General features: G+C 62.3%; 3 protein-coding genes across 5 annotated transcripts; 2 read left to right on the plus strand and 1 right to left on the minus strand.

Moving 5' to 3' along the window:
* Positions 1–533: 533 nt before the first annotated feature.
* Positions 534–1420, plus strand: CHLRE_11g469550v5 (uncharacterized protein). The gene has a single exon (XM_043067596.1). The coding sequence runs from the start codon at positions 578–580 to the stop codon at positions 869–871; it is 294 nt and encodes a 97-aa protein (XP_042919601.1). The 5' UTR covers positions 534–577; the 3' UTR covers positions 872–1420.
* Positions 1421–1693: 273 nt separating this feature from the next.
* CHLRE_11g469600v5 (uncharacterized protein) lies at positions 1694–10017 on the plus strand. The gene is made up of 17 exons (XM_043067597.1): positions 1694–1982; positions 2178–2272; positions 2613–2663; positions 2860–2985; positions 3598–3745; positions 3909–3964; positions 4321–4488; positions 4757–4867; positions 5173–5267; positions 5555–5669; positions 6037–6129; positions 6462–6692; positions 7020–7112; positions 7531–7632; positions 7814–7912; positions 8318–8493; positions 8760–10017. Exons 1-17 carry the CDS (start codon positions 1811–1813, stop codon positions 9478–9480), a joined length of 2652 nt encoding a protein of 883 aa, XP_042919602.1. The 5' UTR covers positions 1694–1810; the 3' UTR covers positions 9481–10017.
* Positions 10018–10027: 10 nt separating this feature from the next.
* CHLRE_11g469650v5 (uncharacterized protein) lies at positions 10028–15593 on the minus strand. 3 transcript variants are annotated; one of them, XM_043067598.1, is made up of 13 exons: positions 15052–15593; positions 14774–14909; positions 14257–14503; positions 14004–14095; positions 13402–13858; positions 13186–13248; positions 12962–13029; positions 12686–12694; positions 12529–12589; positions 12377–12431; positions 11757–12115; positions 11238–11399; positions 10028–10953 (listed from the first exon to the last, which is right to left on the minus strand). In XM_043067598.1, the coding sequence occupies exons 1-13, from the start codon at positions 15143–15145 to the stop codon at positions 10741–10743; spliced, it is 2016 nt and encodes a 671-aa protein (XP_042919605.1). In that variant the 5' UTR covers positions 15146–15593; the 3' UTR covers positions 10028–10740. The 3 variants fall into 3 exon arrangements, with proteins under 3 accessions (XP_042919605.1, XP_042919603.1, XP_042919604.1); XM_043067600.1 differs by lacking the exons at positions 12377–12431; positions 12686–12694 and adding an exon at positions 12334–12340; XM_043067599.1 differs by lacking the exon at positions 12686–12694.
* Between the last annotated feature and the right edge of the window lie 363 nt (positions 15594–15956).

Genomic DNA, 15956 nt, shown 5'->3' on the forward strand with positions numbered 1-15956 from the left:
TAATGTCTCCAGACATTAAACGGCCATTTTGGCCATTTTCCAGACAAACGGAGGGGGGGGTTCACGCACGCTTTTGAACAAAACAAGCGGTGTCTGAGGAGAGGCAAACTCTACCATAGTGACATATATATTTTGTGGAAAGTGAGGGAATGTCATGGTCTTTTAGGAGATTTTCGGCGATCTGACGAGGATGAAGGATACCCCGATCAAGTCTTCCTTTTTGCAGATGCGCAGAGCCGGTGACGAGGATTTGCCGGGGATGCCGCATTTTCAGTCACGCAGAGTTGTCAGGGGTGCAAAGCCCGCTGCAACTCCTTCCACAGTCCATGGTCCAGCTAACCCGCGCACAGTGAAGAAAAGCTGAGACGATAGAGGTCAGGAATGAACAGAAGTCAGGGATGGACCCCGTGCACGGGCGGAACCGTGGAGCTGCGGAGGGGTTGAAGAAAACAGGCAGGGACGAGGCGCGCGGGAGAGGGGGTATACAGCAGCCTTGACAGCAGCTTCGTATTGGAGTGCACTGAACCACTCGCACTCAGGGCGGGGCTGCTGTCAAGCTCAACCATGCTACTCCTGCATGAAGCTTGGCACCCTTGACGTACTGATGCGTGTGCGCCTTGTGGGCCCACCAATTGCGTACCAGCAGCGGCCTGTGGCTGGTGTCTCCCTTGCCCCGTATGCTGAGTTTGATGCAACGCTGCTGGGGCCTGCAGTTCAGAAGTTCGCTGCAAAGCTTGGCCGCGTGCCCCAGCGCAGCAGCCACAACGCCCGCCCGTCCCGTGTGAAGCATCGTGTGTGTGAGATTGATGTCAAGGCACTTCTGAAGGAGGCTGAGGAGGAGGCCGTTCAGAATGTGGATGTCTCGTGCTAATAATTTGGCATACGAACGTTTGAATTCTTTGAAAGCGGTCCATCTAGCAAATACATACCCGATACGATTGTGTATGATTGAAACGTTGAAAGAAGGGACGATAGTGTATTGGGGATTCGATGCACGAGGGTGTGTGCCGACGTGTGAAGATGACTAAACTGGAAGCGGTTAGGCCGCGATGGCGCTCTGCCTGTGTGTATGTGCGGTAGAACTGTGACTGGTCATGGCTTTGGCCCCGGCACTTCGGTGACAGCAAGCAGTTAGCAGGTATAGCATGTACGCCGCGCAGGCAAGCGAAGGCTCAGAGTTGCTTGGGGAAACGCGCTGCGACATGCCTGTGCATATGATCGCATTTGGACTTGTTCATTAGTGTTGCACTGCGTGAAACAGATACAAAAGCCGCCGTTTACAGTTGCGAAAAAGCGAAATTGCAACATGTCAAGATGTCTAGACATTTTACATGGCTTCCACAAAGGCACTTTGTCTAGACAAAAAAATCGTGGATTTGGGGGCCTGTTTGTCTACCCCCTTGACAAAAATTTCCGCTCCAGAGGCCAGGAATGTCTGGGTCAAGACATTCCCCCGCAAACAAGATACGACCCCTGAGAGCCGCCTCCGTGTCCTTCATGCCCCCAAACTGCCGATGAACCGCCGCCGCGTCGTCCTCCAGCGCAGGCTTGGCGGTCTGGATGGCGGAGCGCCCGGCGCGCAGGAAGACCAGCTCTAGGGGTTGACAAGGAGCCTTGGAGGAGATGAGACGAGGATTCATGGGGCGACAGGCTGTTGTCCACCACAGTGGTTCGTATATGACTCGATGATTATTTTGTCACGTTTCATCATAGGGGCTCGTGCGTGATTGTAGTATAGAGACTGTACTGATTTGCAGCTCGGTTATCTTGACCTCGTCCACAGCGAGCCAAAGACATAGCGAGCGACAACATGGAGGTAGAAGAAGATGTTTTGGATGCGGCAGAGCGCTCTGCGAGGCGTCTCGCAAAGAAGCTGAAGCGCGGGACAACTGGGCCAGCCGCGGCACTCCAAAGCGATGAAAGCGTTGGATTGCTATATGATGAGGCCATTCTTTTGCATACCGGACCCCAAGACCCCAGCGGTGAGGTGGTTGGCAAAAAAGCCATGCGCGCATGCCAAATTCTGGGCGGGACCGTGCAGGACGTGTGGTTTTGTGAGCATGGCGGCGGAGATCCTGCTCTAAATGCATCTTGGGACGCAAGACACATCTCATGACCGATCTCCGGGCTCCGAGAGGCCGAAGCGACGCCCCGCATCCCTGACCTGGATGCAACAGAGCACCCCGAGCAGCCCGCTCGAGCGACTGTCATGTGGCGCGTGTTCCAGCAGGCGGGGCTTGCGGATCGCTGCTGCCGCCTGCCCCCGCGCGAGGTGGGCCGGATGGGTAGGGGGCGGGTGGTGGGTGGGCCGGGCGCGTGGTACCACGCGTGGGCCGCAGGCAGGGCAGGTTGCGCAATGGGCATGTGTTTGGATCCGTCACCGTGCCCTTCACCTTGACGCGCGGGCTGGCTCGGGCGCACCCATCTTGGGCTCGCATGGACCCCAGAGGGCCTTTGGCTGCAATCAAAGCAGAGCTTGCTCGCGGATTGCCAGCTGTCACGTGGCACACCCGTGTCATTCGTGCAAACCTCGGGATGCGCACATGACCCACACCCAAACACCCCGCCCCCCCCCACACACACCCCACACACACCCCCCACACACACGACAGGCAATGCGCACGGAGCTGGCTCTCTGCCACACCGAGGATCACATCGACCACGTGAGTCCAGCTGGCAGGGCGGGGTGCCGTGCACGTGCGCGGGTAGGCACTAGGCACTAGGGAGGCGCGGGTGTGCGTGTGGAGAGGCGGATGTGAAGAGTGGCCGGTGCGGGGTGGCCAGCTGGGCTGAGCTGAGCGCGCCTCCATTTGGTGCCCCTGCCGCCGCTCTCCTCCTCCTGTGTGTTTTGTGTCGCAGGTGGAGTTGGCCTCCCAGGCCGCCCGCTCGACCGGCCAGCGCTACCTGGAGGACCACGGCGCCTCGCTGTACTGGACGCCCGGCACCGCGCAGGCGGCGCGCATGGCGGCCGGGTGCGTCATACAGGTGCGTGCCGCGCGTGCGATGTGTGCGATGTGCGGAATGCGGTGTGCGATGTACGATGTGCGGAATGCGGTGCGGTATGTGGTGTGGTGCAAGGGGGGCGGGGCGGGGGGGGGCGGGGCGGGGGGGGAGCGGACCATGATGGGAGGGCATGAGGGGAGGGAAAGGTGGGTGCGGCTCTGGAGCTGGGTGCGGGGTGGGGCCAGGCCGGGCAGGGCGGGGCCGCGTGTTTGCTGCAGCACACGGACGGGAGGATGTTCATGGGGCGTAGGACGGCAACGACACTGCCCTGGCCATCATCACTGCCACAGACCCGGCAATGCCGGCGCCCCCGCACACACACACACACACACACACACACACACACACACACACACACACACACACACACACACACACACACACACACACACACACACGCGCGCACACGCACACACACACACACACACACACACGCACACATACACACACACGCACACACACATGCCGGCTTGGTTTTCCTTGTGCTCTTCAACGCATGCCGACCCCTTGCTCCTTACTTGTACTTTTCTCACACAAACCCACATTCCTCAACGGCCGCCGCCGCCGCCGCCACCGTGTGTGCACGACCCACAGGCGGTGCAGGCGGTGCTGAGCGGCGCCGTGAGGCGAGCCATGGCTGTGGTGCGGCCGCCCGGGCACCACGCGGTGTGCGAGCGGGCCATGGGGTTCTGCTTCTTCAACAATGTGGCGGTGGCGGCCAGGGTGGCATTGCAGCACCCGGGTGAGCGGGGGGGGGGGCAAATGTGTGTGTGTGTGTGTGTGTGTTTGTGTGTTTGTCCATGTGTGTGTGTGTGTGTGTGTGTGTGTGTATATGCGCACTTGTCCATGTGCTCTGCTGCATCCCTCATGCGCGTGTCTGAAGTCGGTTTGTGCTGGCCCCACAGGTGTGAGGAGGGTGGCGATTGTGGACTGGGACGTGCACCACGGCAATGGCACGCAGGTGTGTGCTGCACACGCGCGCGCGCGCGCGCGTGTGTGTGTGTGTGTGTGTGTGTGTGTGTGTGTGTGTGTGTGTGTGTGTGTGTGTGTGTGTGTGTGTGTAGATGTATATGTATGTGTATATCGGACCACGTAGGCACGCACACGCGGGGCTTTTCAACAACAACATCGACACCACAAACACACAGCGTGCCATTCTTACACACATACGCACACAGTGTCCACCCTTGCGCTCCCCTGCCTGAAACACGCGCACCCTCTGTCCTCTTACCTCCTTCTTCCCCAACAACCACGCCCCCCACTATACCTTTACTTCTTGCTTGCACAACATGCATGCTACCCCCCTGCCTCCGCCAGGACATTCTGGAGTCCCGTGCCGACGTGCTGACGCTGTCTCTGCACCGCTACGGCCGCGGCTTCTACCCGGGCACCGGGGCGGCGGCGGAGGTGGGCCGCGGGCCGGGGCGCGGCTTCAACGTCAACGTGCCCTGGACCGCGCCCGACCGCAAGGACGTGGACTACGTGGTGGGCGAATGTGTGTGTGTGTGGGGGGGGCGTGCGTGTGCGTGTGTGTGTGTATGTGTTTGTGTGTGTGTTGGTTTTGGGGGGCGCGTTTTAGTGGGTGGGAGTTGGTATATCTTGGGACGGGACAAGCCGGCGGCGCATGCAGCAAGAGCAACACGGAGGTTGTGCAACGGTGGACCGGTTTATCGCTGCTGTCGTCGTTTGGGTAATGTCCCTGAGACATCCCGTGTCCTACGCCGGCTATCCCCAACTCATCCCCGCCCCCCAGGCCGCCTTCAGCCTGGTTGTGGAGCCGGTGCTGCAGGCCTACGCCCCCGACCTGGTCATTGTGGCGGCGGGCTTCGACGCGGCGGACGGAGACCCGGTCGGCGATTGCTCCGTGAGTGGGGCAATGGCGGGTCGTGGGATGTCAGGATGTGAGTGGGGTAATGGCGGGTCGTGGGATGTCAGGATGTACAGCTGGAGGGCTGTGGGGATCCAGGGGCGGGGCCAGGGGCAGGGGGCACATTGCGATAGGCGGTTACGTTTCATGACTGCTGTGGCGGCCGCCTCTCTGGGAGCGGTGCTAAACAGCGCACATGCGTCAGTACCTGTCCATAGCCCGCCTTCCAGTGCCCGTCCCGCACGCACCCACTGACACCGCCCCACCACCACCACCGCTGCCGCTGCTGCTGTTGCCCGCAGCTCACGCCGGGCGGCTACGGCTGGATGACGGAGCGGCTGTTGCGGTTCGCGGGCGGCAAGGTCGTGTTGGCGCTGGAGGGCGGCTACAACACGGGGTGAGAGTCGCGGAGTGGAGCCGGGGCCGACACGAAAGCAGCCGGGCAGCAGGGAACACGCCAGGGAATAGGCCAAGGAACAGGCCAGGGAACAGCCTATACGGCAGTGCATCGCATTGCCTCCTCTCAGCAAGTACGGTATCAGCAAACCCAGACAGCACATGCCGTACACGTGTGTTTCTTTTGCTCGTCACGCAGCCCGCACAACCCAAGCCAAGCCACCAAAACCTACCCACCTGCCCACCCACCCATACCCATATCCATCCATACCCACTTACGACCCACAGGGTGACAGCCGCCTGCGCCGCCGCCTGCGTTCGCACACTGCTGGAGGGCGCCTCCACCGCACCCCTGCTACCCGACACCCAGCCCGACACAGCCACCAAGCGCAACCTGGAACAGGTGAGCCAAGGCGCGTGTGTGTTAAGGAGCACAAGGAGAACAAAGCGCAAAGACAATGTACGCGATGCACATGGCATGTGTATGTGTTGAAGTTGTGTATGTGTGTGTCTGTATGTCTGTATTTCTGTATCTGTGTCTGCATTTGTTTGTGAAAGCACATGGGCAATTGAGGGGACTGCCATCCTTGCGCCCCTCCCTCCTTCCTCCCCTGCAACCCCGTGTGCCCCAACTACGCCCCGCCCTGCGCCCCGCCCGTCAAGCCTTATGCCTGGGCGCTGCCGTACCCGTGTGCCCTCTGACCAGACACACACACACACACACACACACACACACACACACACACACACACATGCACACACGGCCCCAGGTGTACATGACGCAGCGCGCCCATTGGCCGCTGTGCTGCGCGGCGCAGCGGCCCGCGCGCTCACTGGCAGCGGAGTTCGAGGAGGCGTGGCAGGTGCGCGCGCGTGTGTGTGTGTGTGTGTGTGTGTGTGTGTGTGTGTGTGTGCGTGCGTGCGTGCGTGCGTGCGTGCGTGCGCGCGTGTGTGCGTGTGTGTGTGTGTGTGTGTGTGTGTGTGTGTGTGTGTGTGTGTGTGTGAAGGGATGCGGGCGTGCGGGCCCCTTGGTAGTGGCACTGACCATGGGGCACTCCAGTTGCAATGCTGTGAGCGTGCATGGAAGTGCGCGGCAGCCCACTCCGAGCACGTTTGCCTGTCTGGATGCTGATGCATCAAGAAAAAACTAGTTGAATTGTGAGAGAACTTGCTTTTGATTCTCGCGCCTAATCAGGAAATGCTGCACCACCTCGCGGCGGAGCGCGCCCGCCTGGGCCGATTCGCTGAGGTGGCGGCGCTGCGGCGGCGGCTGGCGGCGGCGGAGGAGGCTTTGGCGGCGGCGGCGGCGCAGGCGGCGGAGATGGCGGCGCTGCGGCGGGCGGCGCGGCGGCAGCGGCACGAGGTGACAGTCCACGAGGGGCGACTGCAGCGGCTGAGGGCGAAGCTGCAGCTGCCGAGCGATGCGGTGCGCGGGGCGCGGTGTGGTGGGTGCGGTGCGTGCGGGGTGGTGGGGCCGATGTCGGGGATGGTTGCGGTGGGTGCGGAAGATGCTGGAGACGCTGGAAGTGATTGGCTGTGGGACCAAGCGGCAAAGGCGCGTTGGTGGCGGCGTCGCTGCACTTGCGCCCTTCCCGTGAGCGAGTGCCAGCTTTACTAGTTTGCAGCAAGGAATTTATTCGTATCAGCAGCCGTGCGTGGAGCCCGCTTGCTCCTTGGCTGCGTTCCCGGGCTCAAACCTCAGGTCTCAGGTTTGACTCCCTCCCTGCCGGTCCCGTGTCGCACCCGTGCGCAGGAGCGGCTGTGGCTGGCTGCCTCCACGGGCGACGTGGAGGAGGTGCGGCGGCTGTTGGAGGGCGGCGGGCTGGACGTCAACGCGGCAGACCAGGTGCGGGGGGCGGCGGCAGGGGGTGGCGGCGTGGGGTGACGGCAGGGGGTGGCGGCGGCAGGGGATGCGGGGTGTGGCGGGGCACTGAGCAGGAGACACAGGAGAGCAGGGGTGGGGCGGGGTGAAAAGGAAAAGCAGGGGTGGGGCGAGGTGAGCGGCAGCAGTGGCAGCTGCCGCCTGCTGCTGAGGGGTGGGGTTGGCAGTTGGCGGTTGGGCAGCACCCGTAAGCACCCGCCCATAACGCCATCCTACACCATAACGACTCTCCTCAAACCCACCTCACCTCACCTCAACCCGCCCTGCACGCATACACACACACGCACCTCCATCCGCACTTCACGGACATCGGTGACAACGCGCCTGCTCCTGGCTACGCCTTCACTTCTACTAATTATGATTGTAAACCCCGCCCTCGCAGCAAGGGCTATCCGCGCTGCACCACGCCGCGGCGGCGGGCGAGGCGGCGGCGGTGCGGCTCCTGCTGGCAGACCCAGACGTGACCGTGGATGCGCTGGACCATGTGAGGCGGAGGGAGGCAGGGGCAGGGAAGGAGGGAGCGAGGCAGGGAGGAGAGGTCGAGCGTGTTACTGAGCACATAAGGAGAGGGAGTGGCAAGTGGTCGAAATGCCCACGCTGTGTTTGTGTAGCTCGCTTGCGGTTTGCGACGCTCCCGCACCTCCACACACCCTGTCCGCACGCAGGGCCGGCTGACGCCGCTACACCACGCCGCGCGCAACGACCACCACCGGGTGGTTCGGCAGCTGGCGGCGGCGGGGGCCAGCCTCACAGCCACCAGCAAGGTGAGGAGGGGCGGGGCGGTGTGGGGTCGGGGCGGCGCGGGGCCGAGGGGGGGGGCGGGGCAGGGGCGGGGCGGGGCGGGGCAGGGGCGGCGTCGAAGGCTGGGTTAGGGTGAAGGAAACGCGAACGCGCGAAGGCGGGGCGGGCGCGGGTGGCAGCCAGCAGGTTTGCGGGTGTCTGCAGAGCTGGGCGGCAAGCCGCGCACCCTGTCGCTGCCTCCAGCCGAGCCGCTGTGCCGGCCGCCGGCCGTTGCCGACTCGGACCCGCCTCTTTAACAACGCGCCTGCTATATTACTGTTCACTGACTGCTGTTCCTGACTAGACCTTCACCTCTTAAAGATGTGTTCACGAGTGTACCCCCTTTCTAAACATCATCCTTGCAATTCCACCGCCACCACCACCACCAGCTGCTGAACACGCCGCTGCACATGGCCGTCAAGTGGCGGCAGCGGCGGGCCGTGCGGGCGCTGGTGCGCGCGGCGGCGGCGGCGCCCGACCCAGCCGCCACCGCGGCCGCGCTGCTGCGGGCTGCCAACAAGGCCGGACAGACGGCTCTGGCGCAGCTGGAGCGGCGGCCCTCAAGGTGGGCAGGCGTGTGGGTGCGTGGGCGTGTAGCGTGTGTGGGTATGGCTGGGGTTTGTGTGGGCGCTGCAGCAAAGTGGCTCCGTCCGTGGCTCCGCACAGCGCTCCGGACCGCACTCGCACACTCACGCCGCACAGACACCTTGTGCCCTTACCCCGCTCGCCCAACCCTACGCCCCAAAACCCGCGAATCCACGCTCGCAAACCCCGCAAATCCCCTTTCGCCCGCACATCCGCAACCACGCCGCCGCACCCCGGGACCCGCAGGCGCATCAGCAAGCACATGGCCCGACTCGTGGAGCTGACACGGATAAAGCGGGAGTTGGAGGAGGAGGACGAGGACGAAGAGGAGGACGACGAGTATGAGGCGGACCAGGAGGAGGACGAGGAGGAGGACGAGGAGGAGGAGGGCCGTGGGCGGGGCGGCGGCAGGGGCAGTGGTGGTGAGAAGGAGGAGGATGGGTCGGGTTCGGACTCGGACGGAGATGATGACTCGGAAGAGGAGGAGGATTCGGAGGATGAGGAGGATGACTCTGACAGTAGCGGCGGCGGTGAGCGGGCGTTGTTGGAGCAGCTGCAGCAACAGGCGCACGCCGTCCAGCGCACTGCCGCCCAGCGCGCCGACGGCGGCGGCGGCGGCGCCGCCGCGGCTGCTGCTGCTGCGGACGCAGGGCACCGGAGCGCTGCCGCCGCCGCCGCCACTGCCGCGGCGTCGCCTTCTGCTGGGGCAGCAGCTGGAGGCGACAGGGGCGTCAAGCGGGCACGGCCCAGCCGCAGCGACGGCGGTGACGACAGCAGCAATGGCAGCAGCAGCGACGACGACGAGAAGGAGGAAGAGGAGGATGGTGATGAGGATGATGAGGATGCGGACTACGCCGCTCCCCGGCGGGGCGATGGCGGTGGTGGTGGTGGCTCGGATGACGATGATGATGATGAAGACGATGAAGACGATGAAGACGACGACGACGAGGAGGAGTCCTCAGGCTGAGATTGAGGAGCAGTTGCGTTTGTTGGCGGTGGTGCAGGGGCGGCGGCAGCCGCTGCGGCTTCTCTGGGGCGGCGCGGTGTGTATGCGTGCGTGCGTGCGTTGCAAGACTGGTGTGGCTGAGTGTGTGTGTGGGCAGGCCAACGGACTCGGACTCGGAGCAAGGCGCTCAGATGGCACGAGCAGGAGCCCGCCTGTTGGGCCGCGCATGAATGCCAGCGAGGTGCCCACCGCGGCGGGGCTGGGGGCGGGGCGGGGGCGGGGGACACCTGCTGTTGCATGGCGCTCAGGAGGTGGGGCTGCGTGCATGGGCGGACAGCAGTGATGGCGGAGCGAGCTTGGTGTGTTGCACGGTACAGGAAGTATGGGGTCGGCTGTCCGGGCCGCCCGTCCTGCTGCTCTCACGTGCCTCCAGAAGGTAGGGCGGTGTGGCCAGCTGCTGCTGCGATACCGGAGGGAACATTCCTCGGACCTCGGATGGGGAGTGGCTAGGAAGACTATGTGCGTACAATTGTTGCGCCAATGTAAGACCCGAGATGTAGTCCCGCCCCGGTTCGAGGTTCTACTCGCAGTGTTGCAAGTTGCTATGTTGCTGCAAGAAGGCAGCATGCGGGGGTTGCAACTGTCGTGAGAGAGATCCGCTTGGCCAGCAAGAGCCACTGCGCACCAGATTGCATTGACTCCAGCGGCGGGCAGTGCCACGGCAGCATACATGACGGCAACCACAGACAGTCCCACAGACACCCTCATTATAGTGATCTCACACACCTTCCCGGCTACCTTGCGAAGCCAAGCAGTGTTCTCGGTTCTACACACCATCTATCTATAGCCCGGCTTCGTCAGGAGTAAGTAAGAATCTGGGAGATCTGCACCCTTCGTGGGCGGGGCGAGTCCACCGTACCACCCAACCATCAGACCGAACTCCGCCAATTCATCCATCTACCCCTCCAGGCATGCCGTATCGTACATGCTAGATGCTTGCGAGCACACACACAGCAGCAGCCCATAGCCCATCGCCATGTTTGAGGGTTGCCACATTCGCCTCAACAACAGCGCGAATTGTTCTGTAACGTATTCTTTCATTCCTGCATTCGCTCATTCGAATGCATCCTTTGCATCACTTTGTACGTAACGCGTTTAGCGTGCATGCTTGCATGCAACCTTCTCCCCTGCTTGCAACATGGGGACTCGCATGCAGCAACCCACGCACATTCCGCCAGCCACAGTAAGCCGGTTTACATGGCCGCCGCCATCGCCACCTCCTCAGCCACCACCGCCGCAGCCACCACCGCAGCCACCACCACCTCCACCACCGCCGCAGCCACTGCCACCGCCGCCATCGCCTCCCCCACCGCCGCCCCAGCCGCCACCCCAACCGCCACCGCCGCCGCCGCCGCCGCCATCACCGCCGCCCACGGCCATAATGGATCCATCGAACTGATTGCGCCGCGGGTCATCGAAGGCGTAGCCATCCGCCTGCAGCATAAGTGCATGTCAGTGCGATATGTATGGATGAGGGCTTGGCATTACAACCCGTGGCATTGGCAAACACCTCTCCCAGTCCCTGTCCCTGTCCCTCTCCCTCCCCCTGTGCCTCCAGCAGGCTGATGGATGGGCGGCGCACGACACTTGTCGAGAACTGAATGCATCAGTTTCAAAACAAGCAAGCCCGCCGACGATCGGCACGTTGCCTGCCGCCGCCGCGTGCATGAACTACGGACAACTGCATGCCACGCCACGTCATGATGCCGTACACTCACCCCATACATGTAGTACAGCATGCCTGCGTGGTAGTAGTCAGTTGTGCCGTAGTAGTGCACGCAGTCACGGTCACGTGCGTTGAACTTCTTGTGCGCATACTCCCGCTGCATGTGCCCCACACTGGTGGCAATCGCCCTCTGCCAGGCACCCTTGAACAGCAGCTGTAGTCAAGAAAGCAGAGCGGGCACGCCCAGCAGCAACGCATGGATGACATATGTAATCAACAGATAAACAAATAAGCAAGATGGTGCACGACCGCGCATGGCATGCGCCATGCGTGCACGTGTAAGGTTTGCGTGCGTGCCTGGGTTGGTGTGGACGCACGTAGTGGCTGGCACAACAACCCAGCAACTCCATCTGTCGTCACATGCAGCTAGCTAGCACCTCATCCCGCCCCACCCTGCAATGCCCATCCCCGCACATCCTATCTATCTCCCACCTCCCACGCACCCCGCCCCGCCGCACACGTGAACGCACACACAGCGATGATGTCCTTCCCTGGTGCTTTCCTGGCACACCTGCGCGAGATACGCGGCGGCCTTGTCGCCTAGGATGCTCCACAGCAGCGCCACACTGCCCCGGGCCCCTGCTGCACCTGATCCGCCGCCGCCATCTTTGCCGCCGCCACCGTTGCCGCCACCTTTGCCGCCACTGCTGCTGCCGCCGCCGCCATCCAGTTGCAGCAGCTGATTCAGCCCGATCAGCAGGTGTTCCTGGCTGCTGGGTCGCAGGAGCAGCTCCACATCGGTCGGCGAGAAGCCGCCGCCGGCAATGGGCTGCTGCTGCAGCGCCTGCGACGACTGTGGCGACGGCGGTGGCGGCTGTGGCGGCTGCTGCCCGGCGGCGAAACTACTGCTGGCCGCCGCCGCCGTCGCGCCTGCAGCAGTTGCGCAAAGTAGAAAGCATAGGTGGCGTGATGGCTGAAAGCGTGCGTCGCATCGATGGAATGCGTTACCGTATTGATTGTAGCGGTCGCGTGACGCAGTGCATTCCGGTGCTAGCCTTACATCTATGCGCGCGTGCAGGTGTGGAGAACTACTGCTAGCTCCTGCTAGCTCCTGCTGGCTCCATCCTGCCCACAGTCAGCGGGCTAGCCAGCTAGCTGCAAGCATGAGAGAAGTTGCAGAACCTGACTCACTGTACGGCGGCTTCCACTGCCTGTTACTGACGTTGATGCACCGGAGGTAGGGGTGCTGTGTGCAGTAAATTTCATCATGCACATGAGTGAAGTACAGCTCAAGAAGGGGGAAACCCGCAATCTTCGCATATACTGCAAGTGACGCGCCCCACCTTGGATGTTGCGGGCAGGTCCAGGAAGTAGGCGCACGACACCACCGCCGCGACGGCCGTGCTGATGATCGGGTGAAGAGGGCACGCACGCACACGCACATACGCCGATACACAGCAGCCAGCGGGCGGGTACCCAGCAGCGGTTCAACAGGTGGGCGGGACATGGCTGGTAGATGCCAAGCAAGCAAGGACACAAAGTGAGAAGGACACAAGCAGGAACAAGCACGAACAAGCATGGATGCAATCAGGAACCCACAAGGACAAAGTAGGAGCGCCCATAAAAATGGACGCTGCCAGCGCTGCAGCACGCGAACGTGCATTATAAGACAGCAGCAAGCCGATCACCAGTCTGAGCGCACACACACACACACACACACACACACACACACACACACACACACACACACACACACACACACACACATACACTCACGACAAAGCCTTGGTGTGCACAATCTTCCTCGGCAGGCAGCACCGCTGGTACCCCGCGTTGTCATAGTACTGCAACATGCAAACACGCGGTAGGTAGGGAGGGCGGGCGGGGATTGCTTGTTTACACCCACTGCCGTCCATGCCCAGTGATACTAATGGCAAAACAAGGAGACGGGGACGCGCTTACTAAATGCCAACTACGGTGGCGCGCTCGCTCGCACTCACGTGCTCGGCGCGGCTCGACATGAGCCAGGCGAGGTAGAGCGCGTGTGCACCGGCGCGCGGCACCTGTGTGTTACAACACCGACAACAAATGATGAAAGCCACGCCCGTGATGAAGAAGCCCTGCTGCGAAAAAGCCCCCAGCTGTCATGTAAGCTAAACGTTGTTACAGACGCTTCAGCCAAAACACCCGATGCGCAACCAGCATACCGCATGCACCTTTGCGCTGGCCCAGGACTGGCCCTTGCCAAACAACGTCTCTGCCCGCTCTGTGCCCAGGTAGTGCGCACTCGGCTTCGGGGCGTCCTCCAACGCCTGCAGCAGCGGCGCAATTGGGCTGTACGGTGCCGCCAGCGGGTACGGCACCTCGGGCGCAATCCACGCCGTATCCGGGTCGTTGTACGGCTCGCCGTACATCTGCTGGTACAGCACCGCGGTTCTGCCGTACGCTTCAGCTCGCATGTCGGGCGACAGGGCTAGGTAGTCGGGCCGCCACAGCTCCGCCGGCAGCTGCTGCAGCGGGCTGTCCTTTTGCAGGCGTTTGAACATCAGCACCCACATCTCCGCGTACTTGTCGCTCAGGCCGAGGTAGGTGTGCCAGATGAGTGCGATGTCCGCCGCCGGCACCAGCACCTCTTGCGGGTACGCTATGTGCAGGCGCAGGAACTTGGAGAACCTTTGCACGGTATGTACATGACACGGCAACTGTGAAGACACGTTCTCATAAAGCTAAGTACCAGTGTAACAAGTGCTACTGCGTGTGGGTGGGGGGCGGTCCTACCAACCTGCACAAGGAACGTTAGCGCCTGACCCCTGCGCACCTGCCCCACGCGCGCTGCAGGAAGGCGCTGTCCAGGAAGTGCGGCCGCATCCAGGTGTGCAGCAGCCGCGAAAAGTGGACCATGGCGTTGGCCTGCATATTAAGTTGAATGCATTACTGTCGCTGCAGCTGGGAAATTTCCAACACGCTTTTTGCGGATTGCCGTACATGGTATTGTACGGTTGCTACATGGATGCCGCCTCACTTGCTGCCGAACGCAAGAACATCAATGCACGTGGCCCGAACCCCCTCACCAGGTCCACGGCGGCGTTGCGGAAACTGCTGGTGCATGTCCGACACTCGCTCTCTACACCATAGCTGGAGCCCGGGGCCGGCGGCGGCCATTGTGGGTGTTCCCCCGCCACCTTCTTCCACTCCGTCCGGTCCGCGCAGTCGATTGAGAACCCAAAAGCCTGTTCCGCACTGGCGGGGTGCGGCTTGGCCACGCCGAGGGCCGTCATGGCGGACTTGTAGCCGGCCGGGTCCTGCCGGTGAACCAGCCTGGTGGATGTGTGTGTGTGTGTGGGGGGGGGGTAGATGGGGAGGGGGGAGGAGACCAAATCGGCGATGCGACCGTGCGGGAACGCGCAGCGGAAGGAAACGTCGGAGTATCGATGCTCAAGTGCCAGTGTCCCAGCCACATACTGTGCACTCAAGCACGCGGCACTCTGCACGAACGCCAGGGCTCCTGTCCAGCAGTAGAAAGCCAATACCGCCAAGGTCGTCAAGCGACTTATGGATGGGGCAGTTACCGTGGATGCACGCACGCACCATGCGTACGCCACATCCAGCGGAGGCAGGATTGCCGCACTGCCCTTGCCCATGGGCTGAACCCTTAACACCGCGGTCCAGTAGCGCTCATAGCGCTGCGCTGCCTGAATGGCGTAATAGCCCGAGTAGAGCCCACCTGGGCGGGGGGCATTGACCAGCAGGGGGAGAGAAAGCAGGCGGCAATGTCGTCACGAAGCGAGCGAGTTGTGTGTGAGGCCATCGACTATGCTAGGCGGGCGTAATAGCCCCGTGTCCATGCAAGTATTTCAACGTCTCACCCCGCGGGAACGTGTCGACAGCATGCAGCAGGCGCAGAAAATCGGCCACGATGGAGTCCAGGAAATATGGCAAGTCCGCGTTCCCGGGCTCCATCGGGCAGGCACAATGCACAAGCTCTAAAGGGCAGCCTCTCTGGCAATGAGGAGCTGCGCCTGGAGCAGCTTGCTGACCACAAAACAGTCTGGCCACGCACTAGGAGCTCCACTGCGTCATGTCATTGGAGCCAGTTGCTGTTGTATATATATTTAAATGCCAATTAGTGCAACCCCGCGGTCTCTTATACCAGCTGTGTTGCAGTTATGAAACCAACCGCTTGCTGGGATTCGTGAATGCTCGCGAGCAAGCCCCGCGCAGGCGATGTGGAACGCTGCTGTGTTATGTCAATGAGCAGAGCGCTGGAGGCTCGTGCTCGCGCGTCGTTCGTGCCTGAAGTCACAGAACGCACCCACCTGACTTGATGGCCCGAGCCTTGGCCCGAGCGCCCGGCCTGACCGCTGGACAGGAAGCGTTGCTGACTTGCTGTCGTCCCCCAGAGGAACAAATTAAAACGCCGTTCTTGCCCTTGCGGTAAAAGTCGGCAAATTGAAGCGGGCAGGGGGCGGGCACCAAGGGTTCCAGCGTGTGCCATGGTCATGAAAGTTTTGCTGGGTGGCATGGGTGCAGCTGGGTGAACCTTTGTTGATTGCACTGTCCCTTCTTGTACTGTGGCATTCATGTCGTCCATACACACCTTCTCATGCACATGCTTTCATTGCTCGGTAAAGTCTGACATCAGAACCAGTCAAAACCGCCGCCGCACGCCCTGCACCGGCGGCGGCTGGACCCTGCCCTGCCCTGCCTGCTGATCCAGCCCCTCCTTGTGATTGGCGTTGACTTCCATGAGCTCCTCACTCCGTACCACACC

Source organism: Chlamydomonas reinhardtii, chromosome 11, assembly GCF_000002595.2.
Source record: "Chlamydomonas reinhardtii strain CC-503 cw92 mt+ chromosome 11, whole genome shotgun sequence".
Lineage (NCBI taxonomy): Eukaryota > Viridiplantae > Chlorophyta > Chlorophyceae > Chlamydomonadales > Chlamydomonadaceae > Chlamydomonas > Chlamydomonas reinhardtii.